Below are 24,179 nucleotides of genomic sequence, written 5' to 3'. Positions count from 1 at the left end.
GACCAATCAGTTTCAAAGACAATGCATATATTATCAGAGTACGTTTTTTGTTTGCATTCTGACAAATATTGTGGTTAATGCAGACATGATTCCTTGTAAAAGGTTTCAGTTTGGTGTTCTAACATTTTAACACCTGTTATGTTGCCAGAAAAAAATGGGGAAAACCTATTCTCACCGATGGTGCACTCAGCCAGTAATTCCGGGCAACGACCGAATTTACACACCGTCTATTATCACGAGGGCAGACAGAGCTGGTTGGCAGCGTTAACACGTGTTCGACGAGCCCCTTCGAGGGCGGAAAGCGTTCTCGGCACATACACACCCACATAGTCGAAGCGCCCAGGGAGCAGACGCTCGGGGAGGTGCATGGAGAAGAGGCACGCGGTGAGCACGGCGAGCAGGATGTGCGCGTAGTGCCACGGGAAGGTCTCGTTTTGAGAGCAGCCTTCGCCCGAGCAGAGGAACACCTGCGGAGGCGACACGCGCGCGCGCACCCACACCGCTCGCTCAGGCGGCCGCGTTGTCAAGCATCACGGCACAATGTTAATCTCCACGATTCGACGCTCATCGCTTTGTCCGTTTGCTACAAATGTGCGATTGTGCCCTACGGTTTTATTGAATTAGTAGACTTTTGTGAGGATCAGTGTGTGGATGAAGGTGATCAATACATTACATTTCGGGAGAGCTGTGGGTTAGTGCACTGCACTACGAACCTGTCAGCCTCAGTTAAATTCCCGACCTCGGCTAACGACAGTGGTATAATAATAAATCGTTTATTCAGACATTCGCATTCAAGTAAGTCAGAGCAGCCAACACAGCGGAGAAAGGTGGTAAGGGCTACAACACATTGCCAAAGGGGAGGAAAGAGAAGGGGGGGTCAGATAGTGCTGTTCTAAACAATATAATGGAAGGTTTTAGTTTCACACAGAGTTGTTAATGCCAATTGCATGTCACAATTGCCGAGCAACCACAGACATTCTGGTGGGCAGTCAGGTAGTGAACTGGTGCCAACAAATGCCCAAGCTCTGCAGTTCTTTATATATTAAGATGTTTTAAGCCAAATAAGAGTTTGTTTTCTTTCGAAACCGTTTTGGGCTCCGTGCCTTCACCAAACCGCACTGACCAGTGTGGTGAAATATGGTCAAGAAAACTCCCACACTTTGATTGTTGCGATTGTATTAAATCCACATTGAGCAGCATCCTTTGTGAGTGAGCCTGTCCAAATACTTCAGTGCTATGTATCATACATTCAAGAAAATATAATTGATGTGTCTTTCTCCTGACATGACATACGGATCAGAAACAAAGACATTGGCGAATATGATGGAACACAATCTGAAAAGTGTGGAAATATTCATGGAGAGGTGTATGCTTGGATTAGCACAGATAGAAGAGTGGGCTTGGGCAAGGCCGTTGGTCGAGACGAACAGTGAAGTGCCAGCCAAAGGAAGGAACGCGTCCCAGAGGAGTGCCACCGTGGAGATGGAGCGAGTAAATCCGTACGTGTGCGAGTCAGATGAATTGTTGATGTGCAAGACCGTGCGAAAGAGGTACAGCTTAGGGAGTGATTCATCCAGGAGTGGATCATGGTCGATGATCATGATGATGATGATGGTAGAAAGGAATTGGAGACCAAGATAGAGTATTGATGTCAAGCTATGTATGACCGATGAACTTTGATGTAGGTCAAGAAACCATGGCCAAATTGTTCATCGCGCTAATCCTATAGTTGGGGCGGTGGTGCAGCTTTCAACTTGACATCCTGAGATTGATTTCCGGCTGTGGCATTAGTGGCGAGTGATATCTGAAAAAGTCCTGGGCCCCATTTTTACAAACCTGTACTGACCAGCGTGGTCAAGTATGACTCACATGCTGTGAGGGAGACTTTAATTCAGCAGTGGATTGATGCAATTATGATTGGGATTTTAAATACCTCTGAAACTATCTTCCCATGTCCAGTTTCCTGTGGTGAGATTTGGGAATATTCATGGACAAGTTTTGACGCAAGTGGAGTGGAGTGGTTGTTTTTTGGAGAGGGGAGAGGAGTTAAAACCATGACATTTCATGGGCATTTCCTGGTATATGCACTCTGCAGTGTGTCTCATTAACGTCCCTCCGGTTGAACTTCGTGATGCGATGGACGCGTTGGCAAATTTTATCCCTGCGAGTGTATCCACAGTCTGTTCTACAGTGCAGAATGTGAGAATGACTAACGGAGCAATCTGTGTGTACACCTGCTGCATATCTTAAAAATGCATTTCACACGTCAATCACCTACCCTGTAAAATAATGGAATGTTGTCGAATAAATATGGGCAGAAGAAAGCTAAAATGCGAAGAAGTTTGCTAAAATGCGGTTGATCAAGCTCCGTGAACCTGAAGAGAAAGAGAATAATATATTAGTAATGTTGTTTATTTCATCCATAAACATTCTTGATGTGTTATTGTATTCTGACATATCTCACATATTAAAGTACAATGATATATTTAATTGTCTCACAAGCAGAATGGCACCAATTTATCAACTGGTTTGACAGTGTGCCAAGGTCTTGGTGCCAGCCTTTATTAACAATAGACATCACACTCCTTTCCTTACAAACAAACGTCAGACTCCGCTCTGGTGATTTATGAAAAACACGTATTTACAATTCTGTTCACAGCAGCAGGCACACAGGAGAAGAAACGCCGAACAACACGCGCTCGGGCTCAGTTCAACGTAACCGCTCATTTGCATCTCCCTGACACGGCATGTTTACAATTAACCCTCAGCGATGAATATGAACCTGTGAGACTGCTGCACAGGTTGAACGGTGTTCAACTTGAAATAATCCATCCTGTGTCTGGGAAGCAATGGCCCGGGTTGGGTGTATGGGAGGAGTAAATCTCACAGGACCACAAAAGCTGGATGGATAGCACATCTGAAGTTTTTTTTTTTGCACTTAAAAATATATATTTTAACGATAATTATTTTGGGACACTTGATGATATTGCACAGGATACAATTGTGAGAACTTACCAAAGCTGTCCGCACAAGCAAAGACAGAACAAGAGAGTACGTAACAAAATATAGGTTGCATTTGTAGATAACGCAGTGACCCAATTTGCATGCATTAGCATTCACTAAATGGCACATGCCAAGCGAAAGACACATTTCACGGTATGCGGCGCCATCTGCTAAAAGCCGTACGTTTAAATGAACAGTGCAGGGCGAACTGTATTAGAGCTGCCACTTGGTACGTCAGTCTGTCGCGAGTATCCGGCACTCTGAGCAAAGCTATAATCTAAAGGAATATACGGGAACAATTGCGTTTCCATAAAGTGGGTAATCTTGGATGTGCTGTGCCATCTTACACCATTCTTCCGTCACAGGGTAAAAGGTTTTGAAAGGTCAAACCAACCATTTTCAAAGCGAGGCTACGATTTGGAGATGTATTTTTAGGAGCACGTTCACAAGCTCTGGTTTATTTAGTGAAACTCCGTGAGCAACTAGACTCGAACAAGCAGGGAGATGCGTGTACAGCACCATCTCTACTATGAGATGAGACGGCCGAGAAAGCTCAGAACTTTAAATACCCGGTGTGACGTTTTTTTTTCCGGAGCAAGTCGAAGGCAAAGAACATTTTTGGCCAAACCCAGGGGGACTCATTTGTGCGATTGTCCCTTCCTGGCAACCAGTGAACTTCCTTAATAAATCTCAGGAGAATCCCTCAAAGATTTAAAGCTTTCGTGGCTGCAGGAATTCATATTCTTTGGGTCGTTCGGTAAAGTCACGTAGATAGGTTAAAAGAAAAAGTAGTTTTTTGTTATTTTTCTTTTAACCTATCAACGTGACTTTACCGAAAGACCCAAAGAATATGAATCCCTCAAAGGTTCTGTTCTGCTATAGGGCTCCACCCTGCATCCACAGCTCTGCCACAGCTCATCACGATGAATATCTCTGACTACGTCAGTGGATTATGTGCTTATTTAAAACAAAAACGGCCATTGGGCAGCCCGGACTGACATTCATCCTCAAATCCTCACCATCAGGTGGCTGAACACTGAAAATAAATGGGCAAACAACAGAAGAGATGTAATCCATGCTTATGAACTCTTATTTTATTTGTAACCACCACGCTCAATTTATCCACGGGCCTTTATGCCTGTACATAATCCAGTAATTACTATATCATCATTATTCTCTGTTTTTTTTATGTATTATGCCCAAGAAATGAATCATCGTTCTGGTTGGGCTACACAAAGCAGTCGCAGAACGCTGGCACGGCAGGGGGGGTTGGCATACCTTGAGTAGCATGCCAGCGACGTGCAGAGGAGGGAGTTGATTACGGCCGTGGGTACAAAGTACGCATGAAGGGTGCCGTGCACCCACTGCTCAGGGAATATGTACGCGGCATATGCAATACCAGAGCCTGGAAAAGATAATGGGCAGACGGAGCAGCAGGTGAGTTGCTTTGGGACATTATTTTCCAGACAGCCTAAAAAGTTTTAATATATACGGGGTTTTTAAAATTTTAAACATGCAAGCTGCGCCGAAGGTTATTCCTGAGCGAAATTTGGCATGCCGTGTCAAAAATGTGGCCTCGTTATGCCTAACTCGATTACGAGGTTTGTACGTTTAAAAATAAATTAGACATTTGTTATTCCACTGCTGGATGAAGGCCTCCCCGTACCGTAACGTGTTGGTTGTGGAGGTTGTGTGACCCATATTTAATCACATTGGTTGGTGCAGGTTGGTAAGGGGAGGAGGACCCAGATCTGGTTAGGATATTACTCGCCACTGATGTTGACCGTGGTCAGGAATTGAACTCGTTGAGCGGCCCGGGTTCATATCGGCAGTGTGATAACCCCGCTGCACCACCGTTCCACCGCATTGTCTGTATAACCTTTATCAAATGTGCAATTGCTGCATTCATCTTCTTGGTTCTTTCGGTAAAGTCACGTAGAAGGGAAATAATAAAATAATAAAAAATGTACATAATAAAATGATTCTCACGACGTTTCGGCCACAACGCAAGCAGCCGTCCTCAGGTGAAGAACAGGTCTGTCGGAAAGACAGCGTCTGAATGACGTGTGGCCGAAACGTCGTGAGAATTATTTTATTATGTACATTTTTTATTATTTTATTATTTCCCTTCTACGTGACTTTACCGAAAGAACCAAGAAGATGAATCCCTGCAGTCACGAAAGCTTAAAATCGAAAAAAATTGCTGCATTGTTTATATTTCGCCTACTTTCCAGATTAGAATTTATTGACAGGGTTTTTAGATTCCGTGGCAGTCTTCCTGTGGGCACTGGGGAGAAAGCAGAATTTCTGTCGGCTCCACGTTGGCAGCCTGTTCGCACATCACAGGTCGTGACCTTCCGAAACTCGTAATGTGCTCATTGCCTTTTACACCAGCTCCGAGTCTGAATCATAACCACTCATTAACTTGGACCATGTATAATTCATGACGTCTTAAACATGAATTTAAACAGAAGGTGCGGTACCTACTGTGTTGAATGCATCCAAGATCATTGTAGTTTACTTTTTGCTGGAAATAACAACGTAAACACCGCATATCTATGAGCGATACGGTTGCAGGTTTCTTCAAGAGAATGGATCGTGTTCAGCTTGCTAGACCACATCCAGACAACGCTGACGAAACACGTTCTCTAATGTCTCGCATGTGTTCTTGTTGATCCACTCCGTAAATCGACAAGCAATCGTTTCTGTACCGAACTGCACTCGCACATGATACACATTATCCTTTCTACCACCACAAAGACACCGACTTCAATACAGAAACATTTCCAGTTCGTTACCTGAGGAACTTAAAGAACCGGGCAAGCACAGCACGGAAGGCTCTGTATCTGACATCCTATAAAAGCCCCGGGGCAGTCATTAATCAGTGTCCTTTCTCACAAGCATCAGGGTTTTGATCTCTCCTCAGACTCGCACTTTTACAAGCGTACAGTGTTCTCTCACGGGCCATGTATTCATTCCCCCATCGGTGGTGGAGCAACGAGGAGAATAACCGTCTGATTCAACTACCGTGCGATGAAATGATTGTGTGCGATCGCATAACCGGCCGTTCGACGTGCCTTCAAAAATGCGAGTACATTTCTACAGCCAAGTAGGTGGAAGCAGCAGAACACTTCCGCGGTGGACGTCCACCGGAGGAGACGGAGCGATGGTAATCGGCTCGTGTGCGATCCTCAGACGGCAGCGGCTTGGAGAGTCCGTCATCCAGCAGTGGATTGACCAAGGCCGATGATAATGAAGTAAAAGCAACAGCCAAGGCGTTTGTAAAAATGACTCCAAATTATTTGGATTTGCTCTCCACGAATCCCACGGTTAATGTGCTTGTTACAGAGCTGCGTCTCCGGCTTGGTGCTGCAACCCGGCGTGATAGTGCACCGACTTCATCGCTCTCGCACGTGTGTGTGTCATTACACCGGGACAGACTTGCCCGGGTCAATTCGCGGGCTGTTTACACGTTTGTCAAATGCGCCCAAACCAGACGAACAACAAATTGACCGCCGTCAGCAGGGATAATATTATTGAAATGCAGTCATTTGAATTGCCCCGAATCCATTGCAAGGCACATATATATTTGACAAGGCCACCACATTACTGCATCACTTTAATGCAGCGTATACATTCGATGTATCATATCCAATCCATATGCAATGACGTGCAATTCCGCGGTATCGTTGCGGATGCCCTGTGACGAATGAACATGCTGCATCCCAGTCGTGCTTTCAGACACAGATTTGCAATGCATCAGAATCGAGCACACCAATCATTCAAATCGATGGAAGGATGCATTCGTGATTGCAAATAATTAGCGTTCGACACACACAGAACTAAGAAGCTCATCATGCTTACTGCCTGCCGGCTACATCCCATTGCCCGCTTGCAGGCTTGTTCTACCTGCACAACACAGAGACAGCTGCCACTGGGGGAGAGGGGGGGGGGTTCCCCGAGGTTAAACTACAGCACGGCATTGCAATGGCTGAGATGAGATGTGATGTTTAGGTGCCTTTGAGTTGCTTGTGCATTTAAGCGCACTGTAAATAAAAATAGGGTAAAAATAACCGTACAGCACCGCAATAACTTTGCTAATGGCACTGCTGGAGTGAGGACCTACTCTTTGAACCGGGTCCGATGGTTTGGCGGAGGTGAGAGTACTTTACCCACCAAACGCGACCTGCCAAATCTGCTCATTTGGCGCACACACATTTACACTGCTACGTGGACAGAGACGGAATTGTGGTGGGGTGGGGGACTCCAGAATCTCGCGCAATCGTTTCAACCGCCGTGCCGGAAGATGGAGTTGAAGATGGAGTTCAACCGGCGACCGTTGTTTTGCAAGTCCAGTATACAACCCATTAGAGCACCCTCTCTCGCTCTCTCTCCGTGCAGTGTCCTTTCTCACAAGCATCTGCGATCGTGGCCCTCCACCCCTTCCATTTAGCCCTGTCCATGATATTTAAACAAAACCTCTGCGTTAGATACTCCTCCCGGTTACATCCATCCAATTGTTCAAACCGCTTATGGTGTAACTTCACGCGTTGCCTTCCCCCGGCTTCGTGCACCTTACAATTGTCCCAGTCAAAACGTGAAGCTTGTACGTCCCTACAATACACGATGTATGAATGCAAATCCTTGAGCGCGTGTGCGCGCAGCCCGCACGGACCTAGGCTGTAGAGGCTGAGCGCCGCGTAGTCGAAGAAGAAGCACACGTGCAGTGAGCGCACGGACATGGTGCTGAAAGTGTGGGCCAGACTGGAAGCCAGCAGGTAGAGGCAGCACGTGAGCAGGTAGGCGAGCAGCGGCCAGGTGTACGCCTCTCCCAGGAAGTCGAGTGACTGCGAGAAGCCCAGCAGGCGCCGCATGAAGTAGCTGCGCACAGCGGGTCGCGCGCAGAGTCAATTCACGTTCGCGCGCGAGCGTGGCAGACGGGCAACGCTTTCCTCCCGGCAGGGTTACTTTATGAACTTTTAAATTTTCTAATTTATTTTCTCACAATGTTTATCCCGATTGTGCGACAATGCGTCGTCTCACGAGATGGAGATTCCATTTGGATCTCTTGCAGAGGAGGGTAAGAAAACTCTGTGTATCGGAGATCCGCCGATGGAAATGGATACCACAGAGCTATCTCTTATACAGTCAAGTGACTTGTGTTCCACAGTGTAGGTTGCAAGCACTTTCCCACCCATACTGCTTTACAGAGAGTACTGTTCATGGGATGCTAATCAAACTGATACATTTGTTTAATGAACAAAGCTGGAATTCAGCCAAAGTAAATGCAGAACAGAAGTTTACATATATGTTTTTGTATTTAGTCATTGGTGACTGGTCTGGGACGTTCAACTGACCACACATGGTTTATTCGCAAGCAACTGCGTGGATCTAAATTCAGGAACTCAAAAGCTGCGAATTCAGCACTCTGAGCCACCAGGCCAACGCAGACTTTTGTTTTGTACAATTGCAGACATTCTGTGGGCACTAGTTGGAGACTTGAAGAGTAGAACACCATTAATTGGATGTCCCAGTTGCAACATCAAGTGCATGTCTTTGCAAGCAACAGATCTAAGTTGAGAAACTCTCACTTTTTCCTCAACATATGATCAATGAATGTCATTGTTGTGATTGGGTGTGTCCTTGCTATGAATGTGTTTGAATTATATAAAAAAACATACACATCAATGTGGTAATTATCAGCACTCTGTGGTTTGCATGGACAGATGAGCATAGATGACTTTGCCTTTAATGATGAATTAGGCTTTGAAAAGCCACAAACTAGAATTGCAAAAAAAGTAAAATTTAAAACTACCAATGAGTGAAGCAAGAGATGCGACCATGAGAGTGCATTTGTCACCCGACCACTCAGGATTGTGTTTTTATTTTATTTTCGTGCAATAATAATTTTTAGAAAATGCATATCAAACCCTGCAAGTCACGCATACTCTTTGGTTCTTTCGGTAAAGTCACGTAGACAGCGCCTAGAAGTGGGAAGCTGGAGAAGAACAGATAAAAATGTGCTAGTAAACCGACAGGTAATGATGGAAACAACAACAACAACCAGTTAAGGCATTACCTGGTTGATAACATCTTTCCAGTGATTTTTATTTTATTTTATTTCTACCTACGTGACTTTACCGAAAGAACCAAAGAGTATGCATTCCTGCAAGTCACGATGTCACAAAAGGTTGGGTAACCCACCAGGCAGGAAGGAAGTGAGTCCAGATGTTGAGCGTCTCATTAGTGAGGTGAAAGAGACTCAGGATGCAGTCAAAGGCTGAGCTTTTAGGGCACCTATAGCCAGAGATGATGCCATCTTCTTGAAAAGCCTGCGGATATATACAATGAGAAAATGTGCACCAGTTAACACACAAACATCTGAAGAGGTTAAGTTTAATTATTTTGTCACAATTCATGTAAAAACGTAATTAAACTACTGAAAATTGTCATATCGCTTAATATGGCCGTGTAGCTCATTATAGTTGCACAGTTTTTTCGATTCACGTGTTTCATTTACGACCGTTAAATACGTCGTTTGTGAGTTGTGAAATATTCCTTAAGGACCCTGTACTCGTTCTCTGCGCTAGTGATGTTTGTCTTTTGTTTTTGTTGTTGTTGCCATGCTAACGGCGCCACAGATCTCCCCATGTAAAATAGCCTTCAATCTGGCTAAACGGAATCATCATCCGTGTAACAAATCAAATTAACTCTACACAAATAATTCTAGATTTGAAGCTTTCGTGACTGCAAGGATTCATATTCTTAGGTTTTTTCGGTAAAGTCACGTAGGTAAAAAATTAAAATTAATAAAAGTAAAATAAAAATAAAAATCACGACGTTTCGGAGGCAATACAAGCTTCCGTCTTAAGGTGGAACCGTCACAGCCACGACAGCTGTATCAAGTAAATGAGAGATTTCAGGAGCTACCACTCCGTTTATATAATGGTTGGAGAGGGGGGAAGGGCCAAGTACGGCACACTTTTTATTAATATGGTAAGGTGAGGCTTAAGACTAAGAATAGACTGCATAACAAATGACTGAGCCTTTGTTATGGAGAGGTGCGGTTTGTGACTACGCCTAGCCTACATAACAAATGCTGCATTTTATTTTTTTACCTACGTGACTTTACCGAAAAAACCTAAGAATATGAATCTACACATATATATATTTTTTTTAAGCAATATAAATCATCACAAATACGGAGCAACAAATTAGTCTGCCAAATAAGTTTTATCTGTAGATATTTATCTCCTTTTTTTTAAGAGCATGGGTCTTTCCAAATTATGTAAAGTGGAAGTCAAATCAGCCCTGTAGCATTGGGTGGGTGGGGGGGTTGGATTGCAAAGCTGGAGGGCCGACGGTCCACTGCTTGACATCCTTTACTCATTTTGTTTAGTTTAATATTTGTTCAAAACTTGCATGTAGTGTTGAAAAATCGACAGGAATTCATGTACTTGTGCAATTTATACTTATATACTTTAGTTGTACTTATTAATTTTTAGTGACTTGCTTACCTTTGATAATTTGATTTTTACCTTTTTATCTGGCAACAAAAGTGACACTTTTTTTTACAAGGAGTCATGTTTGCATTGGCCACAATGCCTGCGGTCGGAATGCAAACAAAAAACACAACTCAGATAATGTATGCAGTCCTTGAAATTGATTGATCCACACCCGAGACAGCTTTTCTTAGAGCCGAGTCTCACATGGTGTCGGACCAGATGACGTTTTTTGTTTGCATTCCGACTGTAGGCATTGTGGCCAATGTAAACATGACTCCTGGTAAAAAAAGGTGTCAGTTTTGTTGCCAGATAAAAAGGTAAAAATCAAATTATCATATTTTGCTACTGGCAAACGAGGTTACAATGGTTGCTTACCTTTCCTATCCTTTCCATTATCGTGTTTTTGTATTGTTGTTGTTGTAACTTTCTGACCCGTCCCTACTGGGCATCTGTGGAAAAGAGCTTCATAACTTACCGGATTTCTCCAGGATAAATAAATGCTCTGATTCTGATAAAAGTTTGGTTTAACATTGACTGTGCCACGTGGCCCCCACCCATATGTCTCTGAGTTTGTCCACGCCACCACCCACCCCCTCCGCTTTAAACTAGATCACGTTCCATAATTGAGTCAATCGCACAATGTTGGCAGGGTATGGCACTGCACTGAACAAAGGTGACCATTCATTCCAGTTTTATCAGAATGGTCCCAATTTACAAAGGCCATCTCGAGCGTCTAATCTTGGCAGTGTGATCATTCGTGCCAATACATCTCTATTGCATGTGTCACTTCAAATGTCGCATGTTTTATTTTATTCTGGAATGCATTCGTATCGTCTCCACCATCTCTAGCAATTTTCATTTCACAGACTTGAATCACTGATTGGCAATGTTGAAAGAAAACTTTTACAGTCGGAGCTGATAAAAACAGGAAACTTTCTCGCGAGTAGACTTTATTGCATTTTGCTTAAATGCATAACAATTTTATTTCGTTATTATATTTTACAGTGCGATTCCTATGCACATGGCAATTTGTTTTGCTCTGTGATTATATAATTATCAGCAATTATCAGACACTGCTGATAATCATCAGCAATGTCTATTTTGCACTCCATCATTTGCATTTGTTAAAATACATGTGTGTTTGTTTAAATCTCCTTGCATTACCTTACACGAAATAATAATTATCACCATATTCTCTGGATTCTATGACGCTCCGGAAAGTAGGACCCAACGCTGTCAATAAAGTTGTATGAATCCACACACATACCACATCATAAGATGCATCACTCTCTTTTGATTTAAGATACAGGCGATGGGTAGGGGAGTGCGCGTCTTAAAAGAAATCCGCAGAATATGTTGCGAAAGTCATTGCTGAATTTTCCATTCCGTTCTTTTGCTCAAACCACATCGCCATTAGCTTTCAAGCCCGGTTCTAATTTTGCAAAAGAAGGGACGTCACCTTAAAGCGCTCTCACCCGATTGTAAATGAGGATCAGGCGCTGTCTATTGATGTTCTCGTTGGCTGTTCGATCAAGCTTCATCAACCCCGCAGCGGACGAGCGAAGTGCTAAGCAATGTCAAACAACTCCTACGGACCGCATTGCGCAGGAAGAGCCCTCACACACAGCTGTTGGCTTGACAAAGGGCTGCACGTGTACATGCATGTGTCCGTGTGAATGATTCAAAGGGCACGGATGCCCTTCTACGCACGCACCTTAGGGACTTGGTGGCTGGAAAGTAGACGAGGTAGTCTGAGGCTTAACATGCTGTCGGTCCGTGTCTTCCACTACTGACGCTGAAGGACTTTACTCGTCACATCCCTGGGCCAAAACATTTCCCTCGTATTTACATATATGCACAAGTAGCAAACAAACATTCCCCTCTGCTTGGCAGCGAGTTTTTTTTTTTTTGGAACGCTATTGGTGGTTAAACATTGCATAGCCTTATTGGGTTTGATTATACTCACATCTGCACGTCTCAGTAAGTATGTATATATATATTTAAAAATATATATTTTTTTATTTTACCAGGTAAGGCCCACTGAGCTATGTAGCTCTTTTTTAGAACTGCTTTGGCCACAAATTATAGCTCAAAGAAGTGGCTTATCATATAGACATTCATAGCAGCAAAATGTTCTAAATGCATGTTTCTAAATGTGGAGGGAAAGAAACCGGAGGACCCAGAGAAAAATTCACACAACCATGGGGAGAACACGCAAACTCCAAATATACAAGCATCAGGGTCAGGATCGAACCCATCTACTCCTGCATACCAGGCGAGGGAGTTAGCATCTGGCCACCGCAGTGCCCCGAAATCCACGCTGGTTTAAATAAAGACATTTATTTTCAAATGTACAATAACGACAGATAACTTAGCAGAGCAGTGCGGACATGTTATTGAAATTAACTGAACATTTCATAATACCTTTCACTTAACTCATTACTGCATTTCAAATTAACTTCGCCTACACTTAAATCGTTTTAAATCTGCGAGCTTTAAAAATAAAAATGAAGCACGTAATAATTACGTCATCTCTCATCGGATATAAAAAATAGATATAATTCCAGTCACCCGAGTTGGTGTGAATTATGATTTATGCAGGAGTGCACCGCAGGTAATTGATTGTGACGTTGTCTCAGTTTGGCACAAACCTGCACAGATGGGCCCTGCCTGCTGGTCACCCTTAGGCTCGATAACAAATCGAGTTGGCGCATGTTCCACACTGATTGAGTGTCCGCTTTGTATCGCTTGTCAACTATAAATATTCATTAACTACAGATCTGTGTTGCATACAGTTAGGGCTGGATTAAGTTTGATGGGGGGGCCATGGCTATTGTTTTTATTTTCAGGTGGCGGCGGGGGGGCCTTGTTTGTATATTCATTTCCTTTGCTGTTTCACCACCGTTCAGGCCCGATGCCAAACCCTGCATAATTATGATTTACCTTGGTTGGTTCAATCCTAGTTTTGCGGCAGTTTAAAAGGATGCGACATATTGAACAAAACGATTGTTGGTAAAACATAACGGACAATAATACTCAAAGATTATGTTATGGCTCTGTTTACCAGATAACGCTGCAGGATTTATAATCGTGCTCTCGTATTGCATTTCGGCCATTACGAAGCAAGATGGATTTTTTGGGGCCCTAAAAATCCGAGACCCTGGGCTACAGCTCCTAAATCCCCCGGGTTAATCCATCCCTGTGCACGGTCGTTTAATCTTGGTATAAATAACTTCCTTTGACCAAATTACCCAAATTGCATGGGAATCATTCGATCTCAAAAGCTAAGCAGATTTTTAGTCTTCACCTGAGGACGGCTGCTTGCGTTGTGGCCGTAACGTCGTGAGAATTGTATTTTATGATGTTTTATTTTTATTATTTTATTATTTCCCTTCTACGTGACTTTACCGAAAGAACCAAGAAGATGAATCCCTGCAGTCACGAAAGCTTTAAATCATTGTTTTGCCGATATAAAAAGTGCGTCCCTATTGTTGCTTGAGAGGCAATTCTCATGTACGAGTTATGTGCTCTCATTTTCCATGGCTGTTCTCTGACACATGGTGGTTCACTGCTCACTGTAAGAGTCCATAATGAAAGTTTATTCTTCTCTTCTTGTATGACACGGTTTGCAACGTTGTGATATAAAGGAGTGTGGGGAGGAAGTAAAAAAACAACTTCCACGTGTCGGGCTGTGGCCAGATTTCCCAATACTGCACACAGCCACAGCTAGCATTTAGACAACTTTGAGTCCCAAATCATTGGATCGACACTTTTTGCACTCTTTGCGTTGCAACTGTTTTCAACAATGAATTCCTTTTTCCTATCTCTGCTCGTTTGGAGTTTTGTTTGCCGTGAAATCCGGAATCTAACATTAGCAGATAATTAGCGATGTAAAATAAATACAATTTTTTTTTAATTCATAAACCATCGATTCTCAAATGCACTATTCAACGTATCGATTGTGAATGTTAAGAATCGATTTTAATTGCTGCAGATGGATGCAGGGCAGGTTAGGAAAATCATGCAAGGATTGTGGCAAGCAACTTGAAACTTTGTAACAGTATGTGGCAAGAAGGCAATAGTGGGGTATTGCACGAGTGAGCAGATCTTGAAAGTCAAACATCATGTTTATAACTAAAGCATCTGGCGAAAGGAAGAAAGCCATGACACCAATGATCTCATGGCCTTGACAATGCTGCAATAATGTCTTAAGTTCGATGCAAAGTGCATCGTATGCAGTGCTGTTACAAGCAGCGTGAAATTCTGCCTATCTAGTGTCATCCTCACAGCTGAGTGTTGATGTCCACGACAGATTCTTTCCATCTTTGGCAATCTTCTCCAACTGCTCACATTGTCCCAGCAAACTGGTATGAAACAGATAAAAAAAACAGAAGGTTAATGGGAGATACGTAAATATGGCTATACTTCTCTGAAATGAAGCTACACATTTTCCTCGAATCTCTCTCACTGGAGCTACATGAGCAGGTGAACATTCACGGCACACTAGGCTCCAAGCCAGATAAAATATTTCGTGACCCTCACTCGCCTGTTGTGACGCCGCTCTCCAAAAACATCCCCGTGTCCCCCGAGCGTTGGCCCAAGAGCAGCCGTTTCACTCGATGGTTAATCTGCTCTTGATGGATGTTGCTCAAGACGGTTCTTAATCTGGCTCTGGAATCGTGGTGACAAGATGGGGCCGTGGGTGTGTGTGGGGGGAGGGGGCATGAACCTGCGCTGCGATTGCTACCAAATGGAGCTGGGCTACAACCCCGTGATGTGCCTGACCTACCGCGTGTGCTCGTGACCATACGCCAGCAATGCAACGGTGCAACAATTCATCAGTCAAGATTGATGAATCACTCACAATGGTATGCAATTGAACAATTTACGAACCTCGTTTTAGATTGTCATTGCTGAACTTTAATCCATGACCCGTATTAGCCGTGACTCCTATTTTCCTACTATCCACGGCTGTCTTCTTCCTATTGGTATCTGTAATTAGCCATGAGTTTTCCGCATCCTACTTTGCTGAACAGCTTCCAATTATCTGCACATTTTTCCACGGATAAAGAGGAATGAGTGCAGAAAATGTCTTCTATAATTCACGATTTTTTCCCTCCCCTCAAGGGTAAGTGGAGTAAATACACTGTTAACATCACGGATAATAGGATCTGCCATGATTGTCCTTCACATCCCAGCAGATAAGAGGGGCTCTAGTAGTATTTAAGTGCAACCGCACTTTGAGAATCTCCACAAAATAGTAGGACATCTTCATGACAGGGAGCTACATACAGTGAGTATTTTTAAGAAACAGTATAGCCATTGAATTCCACCCGCGATAATATATTGATGATTCATGCAATTTTTATGTAGACCACACGCTAAAGTTACTTTTTAAACTAATGGAGTGAACATAACTCTATGAAATAAACTCTTTTTTTTACCCAAAATCGTATAACTTTGATTAATTTAAAGAATGTTTTAAACCTTTTGATAGTGCTGTTTGTTGCTGGTCACTTGGTGTTTTGGGGAATTTTGGCCCCATGCTCAACAACCATGATTTAAAGAAGCAAAGAATGGGAAACAATAAAAATTACAAATTCACCAATTCGCTGGGCGAGAAACGGTGGTCACCATGCCTTTGACATCCACCCACGCAAATAGTCGCAGAGTTTCTGATACTCACAATATGTATATTTCCACGGTGCACAACTCACCTTCAAAAGGCAATGAAGAATGTTCCTTTTTAAAACAATAACTGCAACAACAACAACAAAAACACATTAACCAAACGCCTTTTCTCCCCTCGCATTTAGGGAGGCAAGTCACAAAAATAATAAGCCAACAACCCTTTGTGCAACCTACCCTCATGGGGGGGGGGCAGTGATTATATAACACGATTGTTAATGCGCAGCAATTCCCTTTTTGTGCCCATAGCCACTGGCTGCTTATTATTATTCAGCACACAAGAAGTAGGGACATTGTCTGGTCTCGCTCACTCCCCGGGTAACAAAAGTGGGTCTCTCTCGCACTGCCACCCTTGGCTTGCCAGGCTGCGGAATGTCATGTGAATGGTACACTGCGTTCCCTCTGTCCCCACTTCCACGACAACGCACAGATATTATGGAGATGCCAAAAGGGGAAAGTTCACATTTAATCTCATTAATTCCCCGAGCATTTGCAAGGCCATGTCCCCTTTTCGTGCCGACGTGAAGCGTTTCGGGCGCACAAAAGAAGTTCAGTTTGTGCACAATGTTCATGCTGTATGGCCTGATCAACACTGTACATTTGTGGTAAGGGAGAGGATTATACTAATGCTCTCATGCCACGGTGTGACGCCAGGACCTGTGTTCAAGCCCCAGCGCAAGTTTAGCTTTGGTGTTGAATTAGTCCCTGTGTTCAGAGACGTTGACATCACCAAAAACTTAAATCTCTCCAACACTAATGTCTCAGTTTTGACCTCGTTATGTGACAAAGTAGTCAGTTATAATACATACTGTGTGAGCAATGAACACAATACAATTATTGTATTATGCATGACTCTTTCTTCAGTCGCAAAGTTTGCACTTCCAGAAACTGTTCGATTTTGGGGGGCAAATCCGAGGCTGTATATTTGTTTGTTACTTTATTTATATTATTACCCCACATTAAGGGACACCCAGGGTTAAAATCTTCCACTTGATATTTTCCAGAATGCCACGAGGCTGGATTGATATAGGGATTATTAGCATAAGGGACTACTCCTCGACAACAAGGTATGCCAGTCAATAATCCTATATAAGTGCAGACGATTACTTTGCGTGAGGCAATTTTTTTTTTGCACACACCACAGGATCATGAGAATAAAACAAGGCAAGGTGGACATGGCTTCGTGCCAAAACAATTGCCTTCACTGTGTTCTGGGCTGTTCCGGCTGAAATAAAATATTGCTTTTTAACTTCTTCCACTGCTGTATTGGAAAATGTACACTTCTGCAAAGGAAGAGCTCTCGATGCAAGTACAGTAGATACATGTGTTTTTTTTATCCGTTAAAGTGGTTGCTGCATTTTCCGGCTTAGACGATTACAACACGCACACATTGAACGAACGTGGTAAAACCTGGGAACTGTTGTTTGACGGGCACGATTTGCATGTGTCATTTTCACCATGAAAACGATCGCTGAGTGTGGAAAAAGCCCCACAAACAAGCGAGACCTCGTATTCAACCTCAAATGAGTACATTTGCGTAATTGCAGGGCCCAACATAGTCAGACAAGCCGTGGCGTGTCAGCCACAAAGCGAGGCTGTACAGTGGAGATGGATCTGTCATGGCACTGTAATGAGCAAGCAAGCCTACACCGCACAAGAGAAGACACACCCTTTTGCCCAACGATGATCTCCGACATTTAAACATCCATCAAAATCTCAGACGCGTCGCGATTCTAGTGTCGGACGCGTATCAGCTACCACTATTGCTGTGAAATCCGCAAGGCTGTAGTGGCATTTTCATTGTTTTCTCTCTCTATATATACACTGGCTCTCGTAAAAACTACAATAGCAGGCTCGCCAAAATGCGTGGCAGTTGTCCAGCTCTCCAGCCGGTATAGAAACGTGTTCACACGCACACACACACGTCATTACATTCAATTAGGGATTTGTTTTAAGTATGGTTTTGTATTCCAAATGAACACAATCCACGCATGGCGAGAGAAAAAACCACGGCATGTGTGCACAACACAATCAGGCGAAATGGGACACCTAGATTCGGTGGCCTCAATATAAAGGTCACGATTGCTACGCTGCCCTCGTAGCTGCTTCACACTGGGACAACAACACAAATTACTTTACTTTTAATCTTAAAATCCAAATTAGACTTGCATCTCGAGGTCGGAATGGCTCTAAAACAGCTCTTATACTGGTAGGAACCTCCTGGTTACACCAACCCACAGGGGATTATTGTGTCCGTCCGTCGTGCATCCAAAAATGGGAGGGGTGGGGCTGGGTGGAGCGGGGAGGGTGGGGAGGGGCTGGGTGGGGAGGGAGCGGCTGGGTGGGGGGTGGGGCTGGGTGGGGAGGGGCTGGTCACCCCGTGGTGCCCTTATGAAACTCAACGTTTAACCTACTCACGCCGGCTTGTGCCCGCCCTCACAGTCGGCCATATTTGGGTAATACACCACGCCGCCGTTGACCCTGGCCATTGACCGAGCAACCCAACGTTCCTACCAGCTCCCTCCGCAGGAATGTGTTAACCCTCTCCGATGTGTTTGTCGGGTTGTATTGCGTGTTGCTTGGCATGCTGTCGGACGCTTCCCTCCACGTGCGAGGAGCTACTTCAGGAACTGTAGATCCCAGCATCATTTACATCTTCCCCCCCCTCCCTCCCCTTTTTACACATGCAAATAAATACACTTTGAGACGTAAATGCTTCTGCACGAGTCCATTTGTCGTGCCAATTTTGTCCACACATTAAGTAGAATCCCACCTTTTGAACTGGACATAACAACTTATGCAGACGTTATGTTACGGGCATTGTCCTCGAGAGGGTCGCGGCGGCAGCGTGTTGAGTAGGGCGGTCCAGACCTCCCTTGGCCAGGCGACAGACTCCAGCTCTTCCTGGGGAATTCCCAGGAGTACCCAAGCCAGCCGAGCGACATCGTCTCACCAGCGTGTCTTAGGCCGGCCCCGGGGCCTTTGCCCAGTGGGACATGCCCGGTAGCGTTCCAGGGGGAGTCTACTGGGGGGCATCTTTACCAGGTGCCTGAATCACTTCAACTTGCTCCTCTCGATCCGGAAGAGCAGCGGCTCGACTCTGAGGCTCTCCCGGATTACAGAGCTCCTTGCCCAATTACGGAGAGTGGTGAGCCCGCCAACCCTGCGGAGAAACCTCATTTTGGCCCCTTGTATCCGTGATGTCATCCTTTCGGTCATTACCCAAAGCTCATGGCCATAGGTGAGGGTGCGAATGTAGATCGACCAGTACACCGAGAGCTTTGTTCGAGAACTCAGCTCCCGCTTCACGACCACGGAATGGTATAGTGCCCGCAACACTGCGGACACTGCACCGATCTGCCGGCCGATCTCCCGCTCCCACTTACCATCACTCGCGAAAGAGACCTCGAGGTACTTAAACTCCTCCACTAAAAGCAGTTGTTCCCCCCTTACCTGGAGAGAACAATCCACCGTCTCCCGGGAGTGAACCATGACCTCAGATTTGGAGGTGCTGTGCCTCATCCCAGAAGCTTCACACTCGGCATCAAACCGTTCAAGTCCATGTTGGAGATTACAGACTGATAGACTGATGAGGCAAAGAGGATAATGTCATCTGCAAGAAGCAGCAATACCACCTCCATGCCCCTGCACAGGATACTCTGCATACCTAGGCTGCGCCTTGATAGCCTTTCCATGAAAATCACAAACAGGAGTGGAGACAAGATGCACCCTTGGCGGAGTCCAACACAAATAGTGAGTGAACAACTTGATTTACCATCAAGTTTACGGACACAGCTCTCACTCCGGGAATAGGGGGACCGGATAACGTACAAAAGCGTCACCGGTACATCATACTCTTGCCGGATAAGTGCAAATTATTATTAAACGTTGGACGTATTGCTGAACAACACAACAGAAATTGCATCGGAGAGCAGTGGAGCACAGTCGTGAGAACCCACGCTACAACCTCTGCCACACAAACCGCACGAGCCCAGCGAGTATCTCCATGCACATAAAGTGGCTCCATACACATAAAGTGGCTCCATACGGCACCTTTAAACCAGCGGCACCACGGTCTCTCGTGTGACCCCCTGAACAGTCGTGAAATGTCAAGGACTCGTATCGAATTTGCCGTTTCCTCTAATCTAACCCATGAAGGGGGGCAACTACCATATTGCAGTACCCCACAATTCTCGCACTCCCCCTGTCCATGCACTGTTTGACTTTGGTTCTTCTGCCCATCGTCTATTTTCCCACATTCCTATAACCGTGACTTGATCCAAGAAACACATTAGCCCTTATCTGTTGGGCTATCGTTGGTTATCTCTGTTGCGAGCCATCTTGCATTATAGGCTCTTGGGCTTAGGCTCAGCAACCGTGATTTAAAAACGCATTAAACGAATTGATCCGTCGCTTAAGATACCGCCCTTACGCTCACAATACACGTATACAAATTATGCATATGATTGTATCCTTACAAAGTATGCAATTTGTTGCATGTCCGAGAATATACGCCCCAACGTGGAGATGGAGTCATGAAATCAGCTCGTGTGCGGAAGCTAGATGGACTCTACATCTCAAAACCGTGGGAGATGGTGATGACTTGGCAAGGACATAAGCGAAGAGTGGATAGATCGTGGCCGATTCTGACGACGACGATGATTATGATGATGGAGAAAACAACCGTGTCGACAAAATGGAACAAAAGAGACACGATTCCGATTAAAACGATTGTAAAATTAGGCAAATAAATAATTAATGATTGAATCGAACTGCAACCCAAACCGTGCCAATTTGCCAATGAATGGCTACATGCCTCGGCCTTGGGACCCCATCGGTACACACAGGGAGAAATGTTTGCCGATAAAATATATGTTATTTGCCACTCTTCAATGCAACTCAATACATGTACGGATATCATACAACATAAAAAGGGGGACACGTCACCCCTTTCTCATGGGCAACACAAAAACGGCATCTTTGGACTATTTGAATGCTTCCGCACATAGCCATTTGTCGTGTCCATTTTCGTCCGCGCATTTAGAAGAATCCCACTATTTCACCCGCGCATAACTCTCACAGAGTTTACAAGGGGAAAAGCGAGGACCTTTTATAAGCATAACTTGGCAGTGATATGTCTTGTGTCGATGGTGTCTAAAAAAAAGCACATCTTCCGAGACGGTCTTTTTTTCTTTCAGTTTACAGTCCAATGCCATGAACGGTGAAGGAACAGGGATTAACATTTGTGCGGCTGCAAATAAGATTCCAAGCACATTTGTCTCCAGCTGGACACCCACGCATTGAGCCCTCATTGTGGTGGTGGTGTTGTCTTCGCAGACGGCCACGCACACATTTGACTTGCGCTGCATGCCAGGTCTTAGGGACGCCGCGTGTAAAATGTACACACATGTTTAATTTAAAAAAAATCTGTTCCTTAAAATATGTGTTAAGTAAATGTGCAATGTCAACGGCGTCTGTTTAAAAAAAATATATACGTGAACAATTATGTGATGTATGCCTCCTGGAAACTGTACTGCAAAGGCGTACAGTATGCTTGCCAAAAAAAATCCTACACTCCACAAAACTATTCGGCTGCTGCTGCGTTGGCAGTGGTCGCCGAGTACAAATAACATAAAACCTCAACACATTTGTCAAACAGTGGGATTAAAATAACAAATATGTAATAAGGGGGTTGGGGGGGGGGTGACATGTGATAGCGACGTTTCCATAACACGCGACGAATCCTGTAGAGGACGCGGCTGTCTGTGCGAAACAGAAAGTGCCACTGCCGAAAAGATTCGCCTATTATATATGGCACACTACGCAGATGTCACTTGTAATAAAACAATGAAAAAAAACCCAGATTGTATCGCAGAGAAACATTCACAAACGTCCACTGAAGATAAGAAAACCAATTGCGCACAACGTCTACAAGCGATGTAAACGCCAACCATCTGTAGATTTCCGTTTTCGCTCTTTTACAAAGTTACATAACTGTTCATATTCTTAGGTTTTTTCGGTAAAGTCACGTAGGTAAAACATTAAAATTAATAAAAGTAAAATAACATAAAAATCACGACGTTTCGCAGGCAACACAAGCTTCAGTCTTCAGGTGGAACCGTCACAGCCACGACAGCTGTATCAAGTAAATTTACTGTTGCCTCCGAAACGTCGTGATTTTTATTTTATTTTTTATTAATTTTAATGTTTTACCTACGTGACTTTACCGAAAAAACCTAAGAATATGAATCCTTGCGGTCACGAAAGCTTCAAATCTAGAATTACATAACTGTGTTTGTTTTTAATCTCTCCCGCTCATGAAAACAAAAGACACGGAGGTAAAAAGTTGGCAAAAAGCACTCGTGGTGAACCTTTTGTAGGTGGCACGCAGTGCGTCGGCAGTGAAAGCGCTTGAACTTGAATTAAAACAGTTGAAGTTGCAGCGTAACAAATCACACAACACACCAGCTGGAAGCTCCAAGCAACCTTCACTTCTTATTTGTTTAACATTCCTCCTCTAAGGGCCATGGTCGTCCGTTATCTGCAATATTTGACTTCCCCCCGTCTTCCGTTCGTGGTTACCTCTGTAACGCCACGGATATCCCGTGCAAAATAACCAAGAAACTGGCCTGAAACGGGATAATTCGTGCCACAAATTAGAACATGAACCTCAAACACCGCGTGTTTTATATCATCCCGCAGTCATCCACGGTCTTTGGCCGTACACCGCCAACAGCTCCTTCAATCAATGCCCGCGTGGGTCTGCTCACCCTTCTTTATACAACAGCCGCTTTCTCCCGAATCAAGACCCAAGACGCAAGATAACACAAACACACACACGCAAACCAAAACAACGAATTCTGCACGGTAAGAAACGCGAGACGAGAAAACCGGTGAACTTGTCCACAACTCCGATGCTGGGTTTTTACACAAGCCAGCAAAAGCCAGCATCGCGTGTCTCGCATGCACGAAACATCATCATCATCGCACGCAACAACATCATCGCACGCACCATCATCATCATCATCGCACGCACCATCATCATCATCGCACGCACCATCATCATCATCGCACGCATCATCATCATCATCGCACGCAACATCATCATCGCACGCCTCTCTCTCCCCTAAGCCGCCCCACATTGAAGAAGCAAAAAGATGCGCGTTTGGGGGGGGGGTTGTGGTGAGAAGGCTCCAAACAAACTTGCAAAGGCAGAGGGCAATAAGACGAAACGTCGAGACTCTGCTCAAGTCCCGAGGGCTCAGCCCTTCTCTCCGCTTACCTCCGTTTCTTCCACCCTCCCCCCAACACACACACACCCGTGTGGCAAGAGCCCTCTCGCTTAACTCCGTGGCAAAGGAGTTCTTACTTTCTTACTTCAACAAAACTCCCTTCCCCATCCTCCTCGCCTCGCTCGCAACTTCCTCGCGCCTGTCCGGGGGGCGTCCGCGAAGCGAGCCGCGGAGTTGGTGGCGGGGACCTCCCCCAGACGCGGGGCCGTCGCCCAATCGGAGCGGCACCGCCGAGGCGTGGCCCCTCGCAAGAGAGGCGAGAGAGGGGAGCACACACAACGCGTGCGGGTGGAGGAGATTCCACCGCCGTGTGCTGCTTCAGCCCCTGCCGCTACTGCCCCTGTCGCTTCAACCCCTGTCGCTTCAGCCCCTGTCACTTCAGCCCCTGTCACTTCAACCCCTGTCACTTCAACCCCTGTCACTTCAGCCCCTGTCACTTCAGCCCCTGTCACTTCAGCCCCTGTCACTGCTGCCCTTGCCGCTTCAGCCCCTGTCACTTCAACCCCTGTCACTTCAACCCCTGTCACTTCAACCCCTGTCACTTCAACCCCTGTCACTTCAGCCCCTGTCACTTCAACCCCTGTCACTTCAGCCCCTGTCACTTCAACCCCTGTCACTTCAACCCCTGTCGCTTCAACCCCTGTCACTTCAGCCCCTGTCACTTCAACCCCTGTCACTTCAACCCCTGTCA

At 44.9% G+C, this 24,179-nt stretch overlaps 1 protein-coding gene across 4 annotated transcripts in view; it reads right to left on the bottom strand.

The window, feature by feature from the left end:
• LOC144935469 (membrane progestin receptor gamma-B-like) overlaps positions 1-23,688 on the bottom strand; it is a 29,716-nt gene extending 6,028 nt beyond the window's left edge. For 2 of the 4 annotated variants that reach the window (XM_078862143.1, XM_078862145.1), the window contains exons 1-9: positions 23,479-23,642; positions 16,226-16,266; positions 14,796-14,872; positions 12,223-12,328; positions 9,208-9,335; positions 7,679-7,884; positions 4,282-4,408; positions 2,279-2,375; positions 323-467 (exon numbers count right to left, since the gene is read on the bottom strand). In XM_078862143.1, the coding sequence (XP_078718269.1) occupies positions 323-467; positions 2,279-2,375; positions 4,282-4,408; positions 7,679-7,884; positions 9,208-9,335; positions 12,223-12,273 (754 nt within the window). In that variant the 5' untranslated portion in view covers positions 12,274-12,328; positions 14,796-14,872; positions 16,226-16,266; positions 23,479-23,642. Of the gene's footprint in view, positions 1-322; positions 468-2,278; positions 2,376-4,281; positions 4,409-7,678; positions 7,885-9,207; positions 9,336-12,222; positions 12,329-14,795; positions 14,873-16,225; positions 16,267-23,478 lie in introns of all 4 variants that reach the window. The other 2 variants (XM_078862144.1, XM_078862146.1) reach the window with 2 other exon arrangements.
• Positions 23,689-24,179: the final 491 nt, after the last annotated feature.

This window comes from Lampetra fluviatilis, chromosome 13 (assembly GCF_964198595.1).
Source record: "Lampetra fluviatilis chromosome 13, kcLamFluv1.1, whole genome shotgun sequence".
Taxonomy (NCBI): Eukaryota; Metazoa; Chordata; class Hyperoartia; order Petromyzontiformes; family Petromyzontidae; genus Lampetra; species Lampetra fluviatilis.
This window is presented reverse-complemented; position numbering and strand designations above follow the sequence as displayed.